The sequence below is a fragment of the Xyrauchen texanus genome, chromosome 33, assembly GCF_025860055.1.
Source record: "Xyrauchen texanus isolate HMW12.3.18 chromosome 33, RBS_HiC_50CHRs, whole genome shotgun sequence".
Taxonomy (NCBI): Eukaryota; Metazoa; Chordata; class Actinopteri; order Cypriniformes; family Catostomidae; genus Xyrauchen; species Xyrauchen texanus.
The window spans coordinates 31,650,670-31,671,140 of NC_068308.1; the positions used below are offsets into that span (position 1 = coordinate 31,650,670).

The 20,471-nt window shown below is 36.7% G+C and overlaps 1 protein-coding gene across 2 annotated transcripts; it reads right to left on the reverse strand.

Annotated features, from left to right (window-relative positions):
• Nucleotides 1-992: 992 nt before the first annotated feature.
• On the reverse strand, nucleotides 993-19,858 carry st6galnac (ST6 (alpha-N-acetyl-neuraminyl-2,3-beta-galactosyl-1,3)-N-acetylgalactosaminide alpha-2,6-sialyltransferase). 2 transcript variants are annotated; one of them, XM_052102300.1, is made up of 11 exons: nucleotides 19,767-19,858; nucleotides 18,118-18,268; nucleotides 17,917-17,966; nucleotides 9,303-9,573; nucleotides 8,222-8,387; nucleotides 4,619-4,793; nucleotides 4,230-4,368; nucleotides 3,978-4,081; nucleotides 3,712-3,795; nucleotides 2,774-2,873; nucleotides 993-1,549 (listed from the first exon to the last, which is right to left on the reverse strand). In XM_052102300.1, exons 3-11 carry the CDS (start codon nucleotides 17,943-17,945, stop codon nucleotides 1,358-1,360), a joined length of 1,260 nt encoding a protein of 419 aa, XP_051958260.1. In that variant the 5' UTR covers nucleotides 17,946-17,966; nucleotides 18,118-18,268; nucleotides 19,767-19,858; the 3' UTR covers nucleotides 993-1,357. The 2 variants fall into 2 exon arrangements, with proteins under 2 accessions (XP_051958260.1, XP_051958259.1); XM_052102299.1 differs by having other exon boundaries at nucleotides 17,917-18,268.
• Nucleotides 19,859-20,471: the final 613 nt, after the last annotated feature.

A 20,471-nucleotide genomic window follows, 5' to 3' on the forward strand; every position in this document is an offset into this window, starting at 1 on the left:
ATCATCTAAGAAGTCCTAAGGCACGTCAAAATATTACAGAAACGTTTTACGTAGCATGTTGTCCAGAGCGGCACCCCAGTCCAAGCTGCCCTGCCTTGATCTGGAATGACTCACAATGTGAGAATAAATAGACGCCAAGTACACCGGGTTCAGTTCAGGTCAGTTATTGCAAATTCAGATAATGTTTTCAAGGCTACAGTATATATAATGAAGTCTTTGTAATTTAGTTAAAAGAAAACCAATTCAGAGTGTAAGCACAAGACACTCATTTGTAGCTTCTGTATGCAGTACACTTTAAAGGGGTCATGACATGGTTTTTTTTATTGTATTATTATGTGCCCTTAGGTGCAATTATAGTATTAATATATATTTTTTTAAGAAAAACTTTTAAAATCTAGTGATTTATGACCTTTTCCCACCCTGTTTCTCATCCTCTGATTCAAACAGTCTGTTTTGGGGCGTTTTCCATTTAAGACTTCAGTGTTAACGCCCACTGTTATGATTGGCTAACGTCAGTGCCTATGTATCAATTATTGACGCCTCCAGCCAGAACAATATGCAAGTAAACTAAGTAAAAACACTGTGATTATTCATAATGAATGAAATTGCGCTTTAAAAAGTAGTTTAAAGTTTAAAATAGATTACTTACAGTTTGCGTCATCGTTGTTCCCAGAATAGTCGGCACGGACTTATCTTTGAGCAACAGTTTTCTGGCAAAGCCAGCATCATATTGAGATTTGTTCTCAAAACAGTCATCCTTAAAATGTACAGAACAAACGCTTAAGTTAACACTGCCGTGACTGGGACGTCCGCAAAAAATAAACTGCATCCATTTTTCCCTGACGCCTGGATCTTTCGGCAGCTTATTCAGAGGTTTTGTTTGACCACAGCCAGGAACAGCACATCTGTGTGGCATCGTAATTTTCCTGTGCACAAGTAGTCTCTGTCAGAGCTCGCTGTCCATCGACTGAACACTTGTGAGGCGACGGCGATACTGAAATGAGCGTAGTTGTCTTGCGCTTAAAGCGTAGTTATCTTGTGCTGGAGGCGGTCATATGCAAACGCTGGTACGTCACTTCTAACCGACACGTCACTTCTAACCATGAATCCAGAACGAGCTGTATTTTGAGTTTGATTAAATAAATGATTCGTTTAGAATGGGGAGGACGTCTTAAAATATTAAACTTGCAGGACGTTTTAATGATACAAAGACCTCTTATATACCAAAAGATCAAGGCAAATTTGGTTTCTCATGTCATGACCCCTTTAAACAATATAAAAAAACATTAAAACTGATATTCATCGTCAATAGTAAAAATAGCAAATACAGATGGGCGAATAACATCTTGTACAAAGACTAGCGTCCATCCTTTTGCGCTGAGTGGCGCATGTAGAGATTCATCAGTCCGGCTTGATGCAGCTGTTGCCACACCTTCATTTCCATTTTCATGTCATGATTGGCATAGAAACGCACTGGATGTTGTTGTTTGTCATAGTAATGGTCTGAGTAAAAATTGTAGTCAGGAGTCATGAACCCATAAGCATCTACCTGTAAATTAATAAAATAAAAATGTTATGATCTTTTCTTGAAGTATAATCAGTTCCTGTTCAGTTGAGTCAGTTAAATATTAAAACAAACAACTGTTAGTTTTATGAGTGCAAAAAAGGAAATCAGGTAGGTCTTTAGTATGTTTACACTGCACGTCTAATTTACTTCTGTGTAAAAAGGGTGTCTTCCAACGTTTGCAAACACAAAACTTTGCTTGGTGTTCGCATAAGGATTTTAGGTATGTAGGATGTTTGTTTGCATCTGTGACTTTCAGAATTGTGGCCTCATACTTAATTCTTATGCAGATTAAACTGTCTCTTTATGCTTACAGTGTAAGGTAAATACACATACTTGAAGATTCTGTCACCATACACAGTACTTGCATTGAATGAACAAACATATATCTCCATTAAAATATCTTGATTTGTGTTCCACAGAAGACAGAAAGTCATTTGAGTTTGAGACGACATGAGGGTGAGTAAATGATGAGAGAATCATTTTAGGGTGAACTATTCCTTTAAGGTTGTATGGCACTTTCACATTCTTCTTCTTCTTCCGTTTTTGGTGATTCGCATTTTTTGTGCATATCGCCACCTTCTGGGCAGGAAGGAGAATTTATAATAAAATGGACTTAAATATCGATCTCTTTTTTTACCCACACCTATCATATCTCTTCTGAAGATGGATTTAACCACTGGAGTTTCATAGATTACTTTTATGCTGCTTTTATGTGCTTTTTGGAACTTCAAAATATTGGTACTCATTCAATTGCATTGTGAGGACCTACAGGACTGAGATATTCTACTAAAAGTTCAAATATTATACACACAGGAGCACCGCATTTTTAGATGCATATCAAGTTCAAATAACTTTACCTTTAAAAGCTGTGTCTTGCTTTTTTACTAGAATATTATATTAATATTACAATAGTAATTGTTTTTATTGTTCTATAATATTATTCATATTAATGTCATATTCATATTATGTCATATTAATACAATCCGATCCCACAAGCAAATTCATTTAGCATGAAGCAAAACTCCTGTGTGCATTTTTTTAATGTTTTAAAATGTCTTTATATAGATAACAGCAGTTAGGCAATCATGTAATAATCATGACAGGTTCAGAGAGGAGTATTCTTATCACATATTTTAGCAGAGGGCAAAATCTTACGCAACACTCTTAACTGTGGTAATATTAATATAATAAAATAAACAAACACACCTGGTCACATGTATGAATAGCTGCCAGAAGCATTACTGCTCCTGTGGACGGCCTGTAAATCCTTCTCGCACCCGTTTTCAAAATATGCGAATGCAGAAATCTAGATGAAGAAAAGTGATATAACAAAATTACATTTCCCTGCAGGAATGAAGTCATCTTGTTACTTTACATACAAATAAGAGACTAAACTAAATACAAACCATAGACTACAACATTTAACAGCTGTTTATTAAACTTATTTCTGGAATACTCGATTCCAGTTGGTCAACCACAACATTCAGCGGTCAAATATTTGTGTTTAATCACCACGAAACTAATTGACTGTCATCCTGACAACTGTTTTCCAACATACAGTAACTGCGCTAGCTACATGTCTCTCATATCACTCTATAGTCTCTTTTTTATCACATAATAAAATACATTGATTTCAAATTAAATCAGTATTTCAAATCTATTTATTTATTTGTCAAGTGGCCATGTAATCTACAGTTTTCATGATTAGGTGCCACCATAATAATTGTAATTGCTGCTGGACTGTTTTCTAGTGTCGGTCTCCTTAAGAAGCAATGTAAAACTATTCATCTGAGCATTCAGACTGAGAATAATAACAGTTTTAAGTGGAATTAAGGACCGGAAAGTTAGGCGTAGTTGGAGTAGGCTACACATGAGTTAAAGCTCAACTTGTGCAGTTGTTGGCTGTCAACATTATCAACATAACTAACATAGGGCCATTACATTTAATTCAGGAAACATTTGAAAACACGGAGACCGGAAAACAAAAACAGGCTACAGTAATGAATCAAGAAACGCTTCTGTGTTCAGGTAAAATGTAAGCAAATTAATCTATAGTAAGGTGCTCATTATTAAAAGAAATTCTGATCAGTATGAATATATAACATAGACGTAATAATGATATATAACATGCACAATAATCTTACCTGTTTCTAAGGTAACGGATAAAGTCTGGGTGGTATATTTTGAATTTTTCTACTGTCACATCTTCCCCGAAGTATGTAGGTGGTCTGGAAGATATAATTACAAGTAAATTGAGTGTTTATACCATACAATTAATCTGTTGATCGTCACATTAAAGAGCATAACAATGTCATTGGAAAAAACTGAGAACAGTGAGGATTGGACTCATGGATCCGTGTAGAGGACATTGAATGTGTTCATTTATGTATGAAAACTGAATGATATTTACGTTTTGCTGCGCTCAGGGCCTTTCTCAATTATTGTGTGTGTGGAAGCTGCCTTCATAAGTATGTAATCTCTGTCATGATCTGGCAGGAAAATGTATCTAGTTTCCTGTTCAGAGGGAGATAAAGAGATAGAGAGAGAATTAGCAACAAACCGAGTCATAACTGAGCTAATGAGCTGTTAGAAAATTCCACAAACATTCCACTGCTCATAGTGAAATATACACAAAAACGGTAAAGCCAGAACCAGCAGTTACCTCAGTTACGGGTGGTCCCCTGTAGCCTAGGCCAGCATAGCTACGCATGGAGTTTCGCATGGTGTTAGTGGAAAATGTATAAAATGATGTCCTTGATCCCACATCCTTCTCAAACCCCTTAATAATCGCACCATTCACCCTACAGTTCCGAGAGACAAGGAGAGAAGCATTGTGAAAAAATATGCACAAAATAAACATGAGTCTAAAAATAAATCTGTAAGCAGGCCACATTTTAAAATCATATAATTTATTCAGTTAAAATATTCTATTTTTATCAATTTAGAAGTGTGCAACTATATCCCAACAAATCCTCTTTTTTCTGAGCCCTTTTGAAACCTAAAAGCATAGGTTTCTTCATGGGTTAGAACAATTCATAATTTGTCCCACACCTGAAGACGTAGTCATGTTCATCGATCTCCTTGCCTTTCCTTGAACCATTCAGAATGCCGCCGTTTCCCACCACGGCACAGCGGACGCACTGTGATCTGTTCTTTCTCTGCTCCCAGTCGTCAAACATTAACCGATTTGCGGTTGTATTTAAAATTCCCAGCGAGCTCTTCAACACTGTGAACAATAAAAGATACAAAATCACAGATTTTTTTCTGGACACATACCTGGTCTGATTGCACTTACACAATATTTAAGCACTAGGCAAGCTTGAGTCATTGCAGTCTTGTTTTGCCACAGCTACATTACTGAGCGTTTTCCCCACTGTCATTGCCTGCCTTCTGACCTTGTTTTGTCTATCTGGATATTGTTGTTATCTGTCTACAGCCAGCCCTGACCCTTTTTATTATTATTATTATTTGATAAACTTTTGTCCACCGAATCAAAGACAGGTGGCCATGTTCATGTTGGTTTCATCATAATAACAAAACAAAAAAATCCTTTTCTACCACACAAATTGATTAACCCTTAAACATGTATACCGCGGTTCTTTAGTGACCCGGGACATCATTCCACCCCCTCGTTTTCATAAACTTTTTTCTTATTAATTGTGGAACACACAAACACAAATTTGTTTTTGCAAAAATATATATTTTTATAACTCCTTAAGTACCAAATTGTATAGGGTTATTAGAGACCAAGGTATGTACAGTTGAAGTCAGAAGTTTACATACACTTACGTTGAAGTAATTGAAAAAAAAAAATGTAACCACTCCACATATTTAATATTAGCAAACTATAGTTTTGTTAAGTTGTTTAGGACATCTAAATCTACATGACATGAGTAATTTTTCCAACAATTGTTTACAGACAGATCACTTGATGACAATTCCAGTGGGTCAGAAGTTTACTACAGTTTACACCGCTACACTAAGTTAACCGTGCCTTTAAGAAGCTTGGAAAATTCCAGAAAATGATGTCAAGCCTACACAATTAGTCAACAGATTCTGATAGGAGGTGTACTGAATTGGAGGTGAACCTGTGGATGTATTTTAAGGCCAACCTTCAAACTCAGTGCCTCGTAATGAAATCAGCCAAGACCTCAGAAAACTAATTGTGGAACTCCACAAGTCTGGTTCATCCTTGGGAGCAATTTCAAAACACCTGAAGTTATCACGTTCATCTGAACAAACAATAGTATGCAAGTATAAACACCATGGGACCACGCTGCCATCATACCGCACAGGAAGGAGACGCATTCTGTCTCCTAGATATGAACGTAGTTTGGTGTGAAAAGTGCAAATCAATCCCAGAGCAACAGCAAAGGACCTTGTGTAGATGCTGGAGGAAACAAGTAGACAAGTATCTATATCCACAGTAAAAACGAGACCTATATCAACATAACCTGAAAGGCTGCTCAGCAAGGAAGAAGCCAATGCTCCAAAACCACCATAAAAAATCCAGACTACAGTTTGCAAGTGCCCATGGGGACAAAGATCTTACTATTCGGAGAATTGTCCTCTGGTCTAATGAAACAAAAATGCAACTTTTTGGACATAATGACCATCATTATGTTCGGAGGAAAAAGGGTGAGGCTTGCAAGCCGAAGAACAACATCCTAATCGTAAAGCATTGGGGTGGAAGCATCATGTTTTGGGGGTGGAGGAGGGACTGGTGCACTTCACAAAATAGATGGCATCATCTGGAAGGAATATTATGTGGATATATTAAAGCAACATCTCAAGACATCCGCCAGGAAGTTAAAGCTCGGTCGCAAATGGGTCTTCCAAATGGACAATGACCACAAGCATACCTCCAAAGTTGTGGCAAAATTGCTTAAGGAAAACAAAGTCAAGGTATTGGAGTGGCCATCACAAAGCCCTTACCTCAATCTGAAAATTTGTGGGCAGAACTAAAAAAAACATGTGTTAGCAAGGAACACATGTGTTGTGGAAGGCTATCCAAAACATTTGACCCAAGTTAAACAATTTAAAGGAAATGCTACCAACTACTAACTAAGCGTATGTAACCTTCAGACCAGCTGGGAATGTGATGAAAGGAATGAAAATCTGAAATATATAATTCTCTCTAATATTATTCTGACATTTCACATTCTTAAAATAAAGTAGTGATCCTAACTGACCTAAGATAGGGAATGTTTTCTCAATTAAATGTCAGGAATTGTGAAAAACTGAGTTAAAATGTATTTGGCTATTTGGGTGTATGTAAACTTCTGACTTCAAATGTAATAGTGTAGTTCTTTTGTTTGTTTGTTTTTTGCACTTCCATAATCCAATTTTTTTTTTTTTATGTGGATTTTTTCCCCCTTTTCCTCCCAATTTGGAATGCCCAATTCCGAATGTGCTCAAAGTCCTTGTGATGGCGTAGTGACTCGCCTCAATCCAGGTGGCGGTGGACGATTCTCAGCTGCCTCCACGTCTGAGACCGGCAATCCGCGCATCTTATCACGTGGCTTGTTGAGCACGTTACCGTGGAGATATAGCGCATGTAGAGGCTTCACGCCATCAACTGCGGCATCCACGCACAACTCACCACGCGCCCCACCGAGAGCGAACCACATTATAGCAATCACGAGGAGGTTACCCCATGTGACGATCACAGGATATCTATTTCTATAGTTTATTACAAGACAAATAAATACTATGTTTATACAAATAATTACTACACCTTAATTTTCTGTGCAACAATGGTGAATTATCAGTATTCCACATGCATGTACACATACATATTTTACAAGCTATTTCTTAATCCATGTGGCATTGATGTTTCAGTGATTGACTTGATTTATATTTGATGAAAAAGCAACGTGGAAGTAAACTATAGCAAGTGTAACACATAAACAGTATGATATGACTATTTTCATCTTTGTGTACTACTGAAATTTGTGCATCTATTTAGACTCAATAAGTGCATGAGAAAATACATATGTGTAGCTCAAAAAAGTCTCATGAAATTTTAGTGTGGAAATAATGAATCCTGTTCTAGATTTATTGCATCATCTCTTTGATATATTAAAAATTAAACATCAAAATATATCAGAATATTTGTAGAACCATTGATAGATATGCTTGCAGGATCGCTAAAGACCCGAGTATGTAATAAAGTTTGGCAATAATGAAATAATGTAAAGTGTTGTAACAATCAAGTAAAAGATGTTAAAATACTTTCCTTGTACCTTATATACATTACATAACTTGATCATTCATAATTTAAAAAAGGTTTTAAATTAGTTTTTTATTTAAATCAATGCTTTCTTTGTTTGAACCTCCCAACCAGCCTCACATAGCAACATTGTCTGTGTCATAAACATATTTATATATATTTTTTTAAACATTCTCATTTTATCACCTTGAACAACCTTATTTGTCAAAAACCCATGCAGAATTTATGGGAATGACAACCACATCCTACAACCAAATCCACCTACAATCCAATCTCTCTCTAAAGTCTTAGTATTACATCAATAGAAGCATCATACAAAAACATAAGACAATAAAAACACAATTGGCTAGTAAATCTAAATGTAATTCCTAAATGAATTATTTTCAACAAATCTAGCAAATGCCAAAAACACACACACACACCTTCGACATCAACACTTCCCCAGCCATGCGCTCCTCCGTAGCGACTCAACCGTCGGTACTGTTCTGGAGTGAAATGCTTTGCCCACTGAAGGACTGGAATGCTTTGGAGGAATATTTCAGCAAATGCAGTCTGAGATACATGTTTTTTAATACTGCTCGGACAGTTCTGCAAAAAAAAAAAAAAGAGATAATTAAGTTAGGTTAGAATGTATTTGGGCAGTCGAAAACACATTGACATTTGACCCCTCAAAAAAAAATAAAAAGAAGAAGCTGGCAGAAACAGATGCTATTATCCAAAGTGATTAAAGGACACTTGTTAAAGGAGTCAGGGACAATATGCCTAGAGCAACCAGATTGATCACACTGTATATTTGGTGACAGTAGGTCAAATGTTCTTCAGCTAAAATCGTTCTGTACCACTTCATTTTAGAGCGAAAACGCAACCATGGTTGTTTATGTGTACGCAATAACTTTCTGGTTCCTCTCCAAAGCTGCTTTCGTACTCACTATCAGTAGCACAAGAGGAAATGGTTATCATGGCTGAATTCAGGGTGTAACTATAGGGAGGGCAGGGTGTGGAGCCACCCTAGGGGCCGGGGTGAGAGGGGTGATGATTAAAGTCCCAGGTTCCCCAAGGAGTGGGCCCGACAGGTTCTTTGCACTGAGGCCTGTAAGATCCAAGTTACGCCACTGGTTGAATTAATGCAAAGATTTCTGATGGCGCTTGTAAATAATTCGGCAGAATGGGGTGTATTTCAGGGTACATAACTTATTGGAAGCAACATGCCAATTCTGTGTAAATCTGTGGACTTTTCTGAGGAGTTGGTCTTGGACATGGGCATGTCTGTTAACAATAACTCACTCAATGCTACAATTTCCTTTCTTTCAGAACTTGTGTGGGCTAGTTGCTAAATTTGAATGCATTTGACTTGTTGGCACACAACATTTGAATGAACACTACAATAGTACGAACCCAACACTGAATGAAATGGAAATTGCACACACTCACTAAACTAACACAGATAGTGCACGGCCAAAAACCACTATAAGCATATATAATAATCCATAGCGGAACACTTACTGTTTGTGAAGGAACATCATCTATGGCATACTGGTCACCAAAAAAGTCTGGTTCGGTGGGTTTTGCTGATTTGTATGATTTTGTCTCATTATTTGGCACTGGTTTTAAGGAGTTTGAATTTGCATGATCAGGCTTTGAGTTGTCTGATAATGGAAAATCCTGAAGATCTGATTGCTGGGCAGATTTGTGCTTTAGTTCTTGAGCAATGTACAGTTCATTCTCAGCAGATGGGTGGTAGTCCAAAGTGTTATTGATGTCATACCCGGTATACCTGTGGGCAAGGAAGGCAGAAAAGTAGGCAATGTGTTATGTCACATTCTTTAGCCTAACATTATGTAAAATACATAACAAAAAAAACACATACTTTTTACAGTGAATTTGCAGAGACAACCATAAGTAAGCCAATGCTAGGCTAATTAACTAAAATGTTTAAAAACTGTGGCACTGTGGTGCTTTTAAAAAATAATTCTACGTTTGATTTAGCATTCTGACCAGCCCGACACAGAAACACTGGCTCAACCAATGGCATGATTTTGGGGCAGGACCATCTGTTTTTCCAACCAATGGAAGATGGTAGAGGTGACTGAGAAGTCATTATTATTGCAATTCAGTTTGATGTTGCTATTGCTGCAGAAAAGACACACTTCAACTTTAAGGTTGAAGCTAAGGAGCATCAATTCAAGAGGCAATCAAGAAATATAGGATGAACACTACATTTTCTGTCAGTATTTCATTGTTTGCCAATGAAAACAATACAATAGAGCTTTTATCAACTGCCCTGCCATCTGATACATCTGCAAACACATCTAGTTTGAAAACAGGAAGTGAATGTTTGTTTCTGGCTTTACAATTAGGGCAACTGATGTGCTACTTCCATGGGTATAAAATTTACATTCATGCATTTGGCAGACGCTTTTATCCAAAGCAACTTACAGTGCACTTATTACAGGGACAATCCCCCCGGAGCAACCTGGAGTTAAGTGCCTTGCTCAAGGACACAATGGTGGTGGCTGTGGGGATTGAACCAGCAACCCTCTGATGACCAGTTTAGTGCTTTAGCCCACTATGCCACCACCACTCCTACGTACATAAAATGTGCAGTGTGGCCCGTGGGATGATTTGAGAGGAACAAAAATATTTAAAAACATTCACATTGATTTAGCCTATTGCATCGATATGATGAGATTTTTTAGGTAAAGCAGGGCAGATAAACATTTTAATTTCCAGTGTTGCATGGATGTTATAACTGCATTTTAATTACACACTACGTCCATCAGTGAATGCCCCTCACAACAGTCCCATGACAACCCATCCCACTTTGGCGTTTGTTCAAGTCTCTCTCCGCAATAATGACAACAATGCCCGTACAAGGATAAATATTAGAGGTAACAATTTTTCTATTATTTCCAGAATTATTGTTTTTATGAAGTGGGTTTGTAATTTAAAGGACAAACAGTTTCTTTGTGTTAATGTTTGATTTAAGATGATTTGCTAAAGTTATCCAGCCCAGAGCAGTGAGCAGTTCTCTTTTTCTGTCAGTATAATTGCTTCATTCTGTACTACTAATAGATGAAACCTCCAGTTAATGAAAAGAATAAATTCCATATTCTCCCTTTTATATTACACCAGTAGTAATTAAAGCAGCATATACCCAGAGAGCAAGAACCTTTGGGCCAAATGTGGAAATTAGCTGTCACATCTGGCCTAGATCTGGCATGTCTAAACACACGTGGGCCAAACTTTCACCAAATATGTGTTGCTAAAGCTTTCTCTTGGGTCACAACTGACATTGAGGTATATGGCCAAAATGACATCACATTGCAGAGAGCCATGGAAACCATGGTAAACATTAACTTGTGGTTAAGATTTGGTTTATACTTGGGAAAACACATGTCAGCGGGTGTGTGAGTCCACACCTCAGCCTGTTTAACAATGCCATTGGTTGGTCTCGTTGTTGTAGCATCTTCTTTCAATTCCGATTGGTGGAGGAGTGACACTTTCACTGCAGCAAATACTGGACAGTGGCCATTTGTCCCAAACTTTTCTCTCCTCAGAACTGCCGTATCCTGACACACCCTTAAGTAAGTGAAGTTTTGTGATTTTAAAACCCTTTTACTGATATAATAAGAAAATTATCAAAAATGTTTTTTAGCTTAGGACCAAAGGTGTTAGGGGTAGATGATATGCGTAGAGTTTTTCAGGTTATAAAAAGTGTCTCATATGATTAATTCTATTAATTGCATCTAATTCTATTTTATTTTATTCCTAATAGGTTGGGAGTGAAAAAGATATTGTCCATGGGTGAGATTTTTCTAATATGAATACCAACTTTAATAAAATTTTCATGTGTTGTGTTTAACATTATCTTAAATGAAAAATAAAAATGATTGTAAGTATGCTCACATCATACGTTAGACAATTCTAACCACTTCCAATGTTACTATCAATATCAACACACTTCTGTAGTGTTTAACATGTTAATTTTACTTCAAATAAAAAAGATTGTGATTTAATTTTGTGTTTTATGTTTGATTTATTGTGTAGTAAATTCAAGTATTGAGTAAGCTTGTTGTTCTTCTGGTTAAATTTTGGGAGAATACTGGCATTTAGTCTATCAGCCACATATGGGCCAAATAAGGGCCGTCATGCCTTAAGAGAACTCAGCCAAACAAGAATGACATATAAGGCCCATGTATGGGCCACACAAGCTTTACTAATTTGGCTTTCTATTGGTGGAGTTATGGCACTGTTTTGGTTCAGTTCTGGTAAAAAAAAAAAAACATCTGTACTATATTTGGGCCGTCATTCAGTTTCTGAGCTGGGCCACATTTCAGCTGTTTATTTGGGCCAAAACTGTGCCAATGGAAATTTGCTGACTGGTTAGTTTATTCCGGACTCACAGTGTTTCTTGCTCAGCTGATCCGATGTCCCCTCTGCTGAATCATCACAGGGCGTCATAACTAAACAAATTATATTTTACCTAAGTTTTGATTTTGCTGTTAGAATGAGGCAGTGAAAAAATTACAAAACAGCACACCTTTCTATTGCGTTGTGTTTGCTGAGCTCAAAACCAATAAATAATTATGAGCTTATGAGCTGGCACTTACAATTAATTACTCCAAATGACTCGTCAACTCTCGAGTTCTTGGTTTGAATCAGTCTGATGAATCCTTCAATGAATGAAACAGCAGCTGACTAATGTCTGATTCACTTAATAAACCTACACTGTTGTTCAAATGTTAATATTAAGATAATAAACTGTTTTATCATTTTAATACATGATTATATATACTGTGTGTGTATATATATATATATATATAGAATGTGACAGCTTGCATTTCCATTGCAGTTTAGTGCCATCTCAACGTGGGTGGGATTATAGGATGATCATCATAGTTGCACAGCCTCTACTGCCGTGACATCATCTTAAACATGACACAAACTGAACAAAACAATATCAGGACCGCTAGCTGTTAGCTACTAGCTCATTGTGCTGCATAAAACAGTTGTTGCATGGTGATTTTACACAAGTGTAACAGTTAAATTGGCATGGTTGTTTTAGAAGCAAGCTTTCCAGTCGCTGGTCAACTAAATAAAGTGAAGCTTTCAAGCAGAGTATAGAGTTAACGTAATAAAATGTATCATCCTCCATCGTGGCTGATTCCAGGGGACTCTCCCTCCCATTGTTCGCCGGTTTAGATAGCGTCCATTTGGTCGAACCACTTCCACTTTTCCTTGATGGTGATAAACTTTTGGTAGGTCCGGTGGTAGCCATGTGCAGCCAACAGCTGATACACTTCCTGCGACACATTTTTGTTTCGCTCATCGCTAACGAGTGGACCATCTGCACCTCGTTTATTGACCACAGCGTGGTTTAGCGCACAGCCATTTCTTTTTTCACAATTCGAAAGTCACGTGAACAAATTATACCGTTATCGCTGTTGTTAACTTTAAAACTTGCGGGTTGATGTCCCGTGTCGGAAATCCAGTGATGTGACTATTCTACCTGACCATTCAGTGATCTGCAGGATTTTTACGTCACATTTAGTATCGGCTCAGCTCGATTGGAACCTCGACGAGGTGGTACTAAAAAAAGTATCAGGTACAAGGTACTATCCACAGTGGAAAACCACAAAATAGCGAGCAGAGTCGAGTTGAGTCGAGTTGTACCGTGCAGTGGAAAAGTCCCATTAGTCCAATCTGGCCCTCAAACTAAAATGAGTTTGACACCCCTGTCTTAGAGGAAGCAAAAATAGTAATCAAGATAACTGAAAGGCAGGGGGCGTATTAATGCACAGGCTTACACATGCTGAAGCCCAGGGTGTCCTAACTCCCAGGGGGACCTCATTCACGGGATCCATCACCATATTGTCCCGTTATCCCAATGTTATCCCCCGTCGCATAAATTACAAATAAATTGTGTTATCTTATCATTAATGTTATTTAATAATATATACTGTAGTGTAATATTACAGTTTATGAATACAAATAAAACAAATTAATCAATCCTCAATATTATGTGTTTTTCTTCAGAAGAATATTATGCTTTACTTACGTATAAGCTCACCCTTTAAAATATAATAATTACACAAAAAACAAACAAACAAACAAAGAAAATACAGTTTAGAGCTTCTGTGTTCTCGTCATTCATCGATTTGCGGAAGTCGCTGAAACCTCTGCTGAGCAAAAACTTCCTCTTCAGGTGTATGTTTGTGCTTAACACAAAGCACAAGACCACATTTGTGGTATTCAAGTAGCAGTTACGACATTTCTTAATAGCTTAATATTTTAGAATATGGGTTTGTTTTAATATCTGTTTTGTCTGAACAATTATATTATGTTTCATGGTTATTTCTCCTTCACACTGACACGACAACAGTTTTGTACGTGGTAGAATGGAACTAATGCATTGGCTGGCTTATTGAATGGCTTTCTTGATGCTGAAAACTCTCCATTGCATTTTGTGTGTGTGTGCAGTCATCGCAATGGGAAAAAAGGTGCCTCTGGTTGTTCTTTGCAGGGTTCTCAGCCTTACAGGCTCCATATGGTTAGGATTACGGTGGGGGTGGCGTTAGGACATCTGCTGCCTCCCAGGAACAAACTGAGTTCCCTTTGTACAATGGGTGTAGAGTGATAGGAAGTCATGTGGTCTCTGATGCCCTCGTTGCGCGTGCATGATATGTAAATCTTCCACCAAAACTGCAGCACCCCTTGCCAAAAATGTTGTTTTTGATGTTATCGCGCCTTTGCATATGAGCAATTCAAGCAGGAAGTACAACTGTTTTTACAATCGTGTCAAGTGTAGTCTTGTTCAATGATATGAGAATAAACCAAACAACATATTGAGTTCTTAAGCCACTTTTGTCTAATGTATTGTATTGAACAATGTACTGACTAAATAATGCAATTTATTCAAAACTTAATTTAAATCCATATTAAATATTTGTTATAAGCCCTAAGTATTATATGTAAAATATTTGAATTATACTGACTGTTATTCACTGTAATGAAAAGTGGCATCTATCAATTAATTTAGGAATAGCATCTCCCATTAAAACCACCACCACTATAAATAATTATGTTAATATTTGACCCCACTAATCGACTAGTTGGTTGTTGGGCAACTAGTCGATTAGCTGACCACTCTGGCACATCCCTAATACATATCATCATAATTCATGTTTAATATGTAGTCCATGTTATTACTTTATCATAACAAACGTGTAACCCAAGTAATGTACCTAAAAGTCATTCACTTAATTAAAAGCCAGTCACTGTAATCTGTTGACAAATGTAAAGATGTAATGCTACATTTTTACTAAAACGTTGTTAGATTACAATAACTATTTACTTTGTAATCAGATTACACCCAAAACTCTAAACAAAATATGTGACATCCTTAAAACACTGTATGGATAAATATGAGCAATGGTAACACTTTATCTTGGGACATTATCAAATTGTAAAATGCTTAAAAGTGAAGCATTCATTTACTGCACAAATAATGACTGTTGATTAACAGGTTTCCTAAAACACTCCCCCCATCTGCAATTGATTGGACAAATAGATAGTTAAGCCCCAAATTCACACCATTGGTTGAGCCAATGTAGCTGTGACTGACTGGTAAGTAGGCTCAAACAAACAGAGCAATGTTTTGATAGCATCGCAGAGCCATTCCAGTTGTCTTTGCATATTAACTTTTAACAACAGATAATTAGTTAATGTGCATTCAAATAGGCTGCTTAGAAATGTCATCAAAACTCTGAGGTACACATATAATGAGATAATGAAATACCAATATTTACTTTCTTTAAAATGTTATGATGACATCTTAATTGAACATGCCACCCACATAAGATGTAACACATAGAGTAACTTTGAATTACTCTAAATGTCTTTTAATCACAAGAACATGCTTTTTCCTAAACTTCAGGGTTTTTTTCCAAGTACGCCTGTGTTAAAATTAGAGCTTTGCCCTTTTAAAAGCATCTGGGCTACATTTCACATAACAGACCCTACTTTGAGTGCAATGATTGTGCACTTCTCTAGAGCTCACTAGCATTACAAATGCACTTCACAGGACTAAAGCCAAACCAGAATGATTGTATGCCTGACAGAGCACATATCCTGAAGGAGCACAACTGAAGTCATACAACTCAAGCCTTTTTATGAGTTCAGCAGCTTTTAAAGGGACAGTCCACCCTAAAGTGGAAACCCTTTATCTTGCCACTGACACCCTTGGCTTGCTCACTAGGGAGTTTATTAAGTACTATTCATTTTAAAACAGCACAGGAACAATATGTTTTTGTTAAAAGCACAATACAAATCGAAATCTAAAACCTGCACACAACTGGTCACTAAGTAAACAAGAACAATCAAACATGAATATCAATGCTGTCTCAGCTTCTGACGCTTGTCTCCATTGTGACAAAGAGCATGGCTGTGATCTCTGCTCTCTAAAGACAACACAACACTCACTAATAAACACTGCTGACTGCCAAATAACAGTCATAGGAAGACAACTAAGAAGTTGACTCAAGAAATGCCGTTGAGTCTTACATTTTTTATAAAAGTGTAAACAAAAACAGATAGCACACCCAGGCTTGAATTTATCTACAAACAATGTTTGAATGGAGTCTGTACGTTAAGGATAAAGACTATTTAGTCGAGATGGAGCACTTGAATTAATATGGCGGATGTAGAAAAGGAAGTCTTGCCGTACAGCTAAAAGAGCTTAACACTTTTCAGATACAGACACACCTGCCAGTTAACTTGAGATCATGCATGCAGCTGGACCAGTCTGACATAAAGCATTTTGTAGCATGATCTGAGCGTAACCTCCTGAGACCCAAAAGTGACTGCTGTGGGCATTTCCATTCAATTCTGATTTGTAACTAGTAGCCCATAAGAAACATGCAAAAAAATAATTTTTTTAGAACAAATACTTTTCCTAAAAATGAATGTCCACATTTTTGGACGACGGGACTAATATGTGATATTTTAAATAATACCGAACTATAGAAAGTCTGATTTTTTTAAATCAAAATGTTTATTATGTTTCCAGGAGTGTTGGTTATCCATGGTTATGAGATGTTACAGATATTTCATCTGAAATTAGCATAAATAACTGATTCAAAGTAATGGCCAGCATCATGTAATCACTGCCAACACGTTAAAATCTAATGATACATTATAAATTCAGAATCTATGTACTGATTGCCATTGTCCCATGTCTGCCAAACATGTTGAGTGGTCCAAACATCATCTGCAGCTTGAAACTGAACTTTTGATTTTTTTCAAAAATGTGCACCTTATTTTCATCTTGACTCCATTTATATCCTCTGAAAGCAAAATTTTCCAGCTTTTGGATGCATTCATTGATTTTCAATGTGATAATGCACAGTAAATATAGGATATTTTAAGGAAAATTAGCCTATAGTCCACGTACGTGGACATAGTGCTAAACAGCGTGCCGTTTCATGATAAAACGGTATTTTGCGATAAATTATTTTTTTTTAAATGGCATATCAGGTAAAACTAGAGACTCTTATCTTTTGACAAAACTGGTTTTAATGTAAAATCGTAGTTAGATTTATTACCAGATGTAGTTTTGCTGGCATTCCTCCAAAAGACAAAATCTGCTGTGGTCGGCACCATGTTGTTTCATCACATGACTCGATGTGTCAAAAGTTTAACCCTTTAATGAGTCTCCTAAACTGAGATCAGTCGGTTTAAGTTTAGTTAAATTATGCATAGCCAATAGCGAAACCAAAATCACTAGAGGTCTCATGAGGTTAAAATGCACAATTTATCACTTTTGTTATCATGTTTTACTTCTGATTTTAAATATGTTATATGATTTTGAGATTCCAGTCTTAGGAGCTGTACTTTCATGCATCTTGCATTTAAAGAAAATAGCTAACAGGGAGCGTTCCCAAGATGGACTTGCCTTGAAAGGGACATTGGTTAAGTGGTTCAGCCTGAATTAATTGCAGACCTTTAATACTTAGGATTTGGGATTTAAAATACACCCTAACCAGAATCTTTATATCTGTATATCAATACAGTGCTGACTTGCATGCAAACGTTGTAATTAAGTCTTTATGAAACTTACCTTTTTAGAGTGAAGCTTTGGAAGGTCATCACTTGCCATGGCACCTGAATCTGCAGAGCCACACATACCACAATTAACGCCAACAATCCGATGCCCACCAACGCAATGAACCAAAACAATAGTCTCTGGTGTAGTTGGCCTGTCATCGTGGTACTTTTCTCGGTCCCAAGTCACCAAAAGTGCCCCAGAATGTTTGTTCACCTTGTAATGACATTAGCGTTCCACTGAGGAGGGTTATGGGCACTCTTTAGATGAAATTGGAGTTTGAAAGTGCTTCTCAAGGGGTTGTGACAGTTAATTAGTTTGTCCTGCTTCTCACACTGGGGAGTCTCCAGCACCACCAAGGACTTCTCTGAAGGGGTGGAAAACAACACAAGAGTAAAACTCCACAAGACAGTTACTACACAGTAATCCTGTTTTAATTAAAGGGCCCAAAGACCAGGAAGATGAGATCCTGATTTCAAGACAAAAAGAAAAAGAATGTTACCTAAAAATAAAACAGCATTACTCCCTCAGGTTTCAGGAAATATTTCCCTCTTACCACATCTCATGATGATGTGTCTGGAAACACGAAGCTTTTTAAGCAACTCACAATTAATTATGGTACGTGCGCAATTGTCAAATTCACTAAGCTTGTGGATCTCAGACTGGTAGATGTGTTAGAAATAAAAGTATGTTGTAACTAGGTATTTACCAAGTTTTTATTACTGTGTAAATACAACTTAAAAAATTTCAAATCTTTAAAATGCCCGATATTGTGAAGGATCACACTTTGGGTGCCCCTAAATTGGCAGCACAGTCATTAATCTGAATAGAACAATATTAACAGCTATTAGACTGTCAACCATTTAAGCAGAACCTAAAATACGACATTTGCATGTTTTTAAAAAGGACTTAAGTACACTATAAAACATTCATGACCTAGTCATTAACATATCAACATGTTTTACAAACTACAAGTGTAAAATGGAAATGAAATGCCCCCAAAAAGTTTTACTTGTTTTAATGGTAACATTTAAAAATAAGGTTTTATTTGGTAACATTAGAAAAATCATTAGGTCATAAACTTACAATGAACAATGCCATTTCATAGACTTAATTAAACTTAATTTTTTTAAATACTATTGTTAATTGTTTATTCATGTTAGTTTATAATGCATCAATTTCATTAAATGTAACTTTTAATGTAAAAAATAATGCATTCGATTATATAGAATTTAACATTAACCAACATAAAGAAATTATGTAAATGTTTCTGTTAACTAAAGTTAACAAATACAACCTTATTGTAAAGTGTTACCAGCTACCAGCTAAAATACTATCACTTTTGTGTTTCCAAGACTGGAAGACAAAGCTAAATCGAGAGACACAACACCTTGTATTACAAGAATTACTGCTATTTTTTTTCTGTCATATGTGGAATGACAAGAATGCATTTTGTCCAAATCTGTTATCTAGGCTCTGGATGTTTCTTTTGCTGCACTTCCTGTAGCCTAGCAATATCTGAAGAAGATTAAACTACACGCCAAAGTCAATTCTCTTCAAGAAGTCTTTGAACTGCCTACAATATCTTTCCATGTCTTGAAAAGTTGAATCAGAAAGTACAAAATCTTTTTCAAAGTGCCTTAAAAGGTCAATCAAGCCGAGAAAAGAACATTCCCATAACTGTACACACAAAGAAACGGTATAACCCAAAAGAAACAACTTCGTACAACTATCAGACAAAGTAACTGTCACCATATGTTCAAAAACAGCTAACATGCCCACAGTCCTGTAACTTAAGCAAAACAGCCACAACACACGCACAGACATAAGAAAGAATTGAAAAAGAGTACAAAAATGCCTCATACCTGATAGGAAACCCCTAACTCCTGAGATTTAGACTGGAGCAGCAGTGTGCCCAGTTTAACAACGCAACTCACAGTCACACTCACGCGCCCCCTCTCTCTCTCTCTCTCTCTCTCTCTCTCTCTCTCTCTCTCACACTCACAGGGCTAGAGAGACAGCCCTATTGTGAAATGAGTAACAGCTGCTAGTAATTGGTCAACTTCCCTGACCCCTCCCCTTAAGGAAGACAGAAAATAAAAGAGAGAAAGAGAGATGGTTAGGTACCACAGAACAGTAAGGCAGGATCTTTAAAAGCTGACAACAGACCAAACCAGAGCAACTATAAAGATATATATATATATATATATATATATATATATATATATATATATATATATATATATGCCAGATCAGCTGACTCTCTGAGATGACCATTGTGGAGTAACGTTACTCTTAAAAGCAACTCTTAAGAATATTGCGTTACTCCTTAAAAAAGTAACTTTTTTTTTTAAATGTATGGAAAGTAAAGTGTTACGTTACATTTACATTACTTTTTTCTCACAGCCACTTTCTCTTCTGCTATGCTATGCATTCCATACAAATAAGCCATGCATTGCATACAAGACACATTACAGGTCATGCTAGCTACTGTACAACACTCATGTCAAAACAACAGTAAACAAACTGATATTTAGAAAGTAGGTCATCACGTCATATTTAAAATAAAG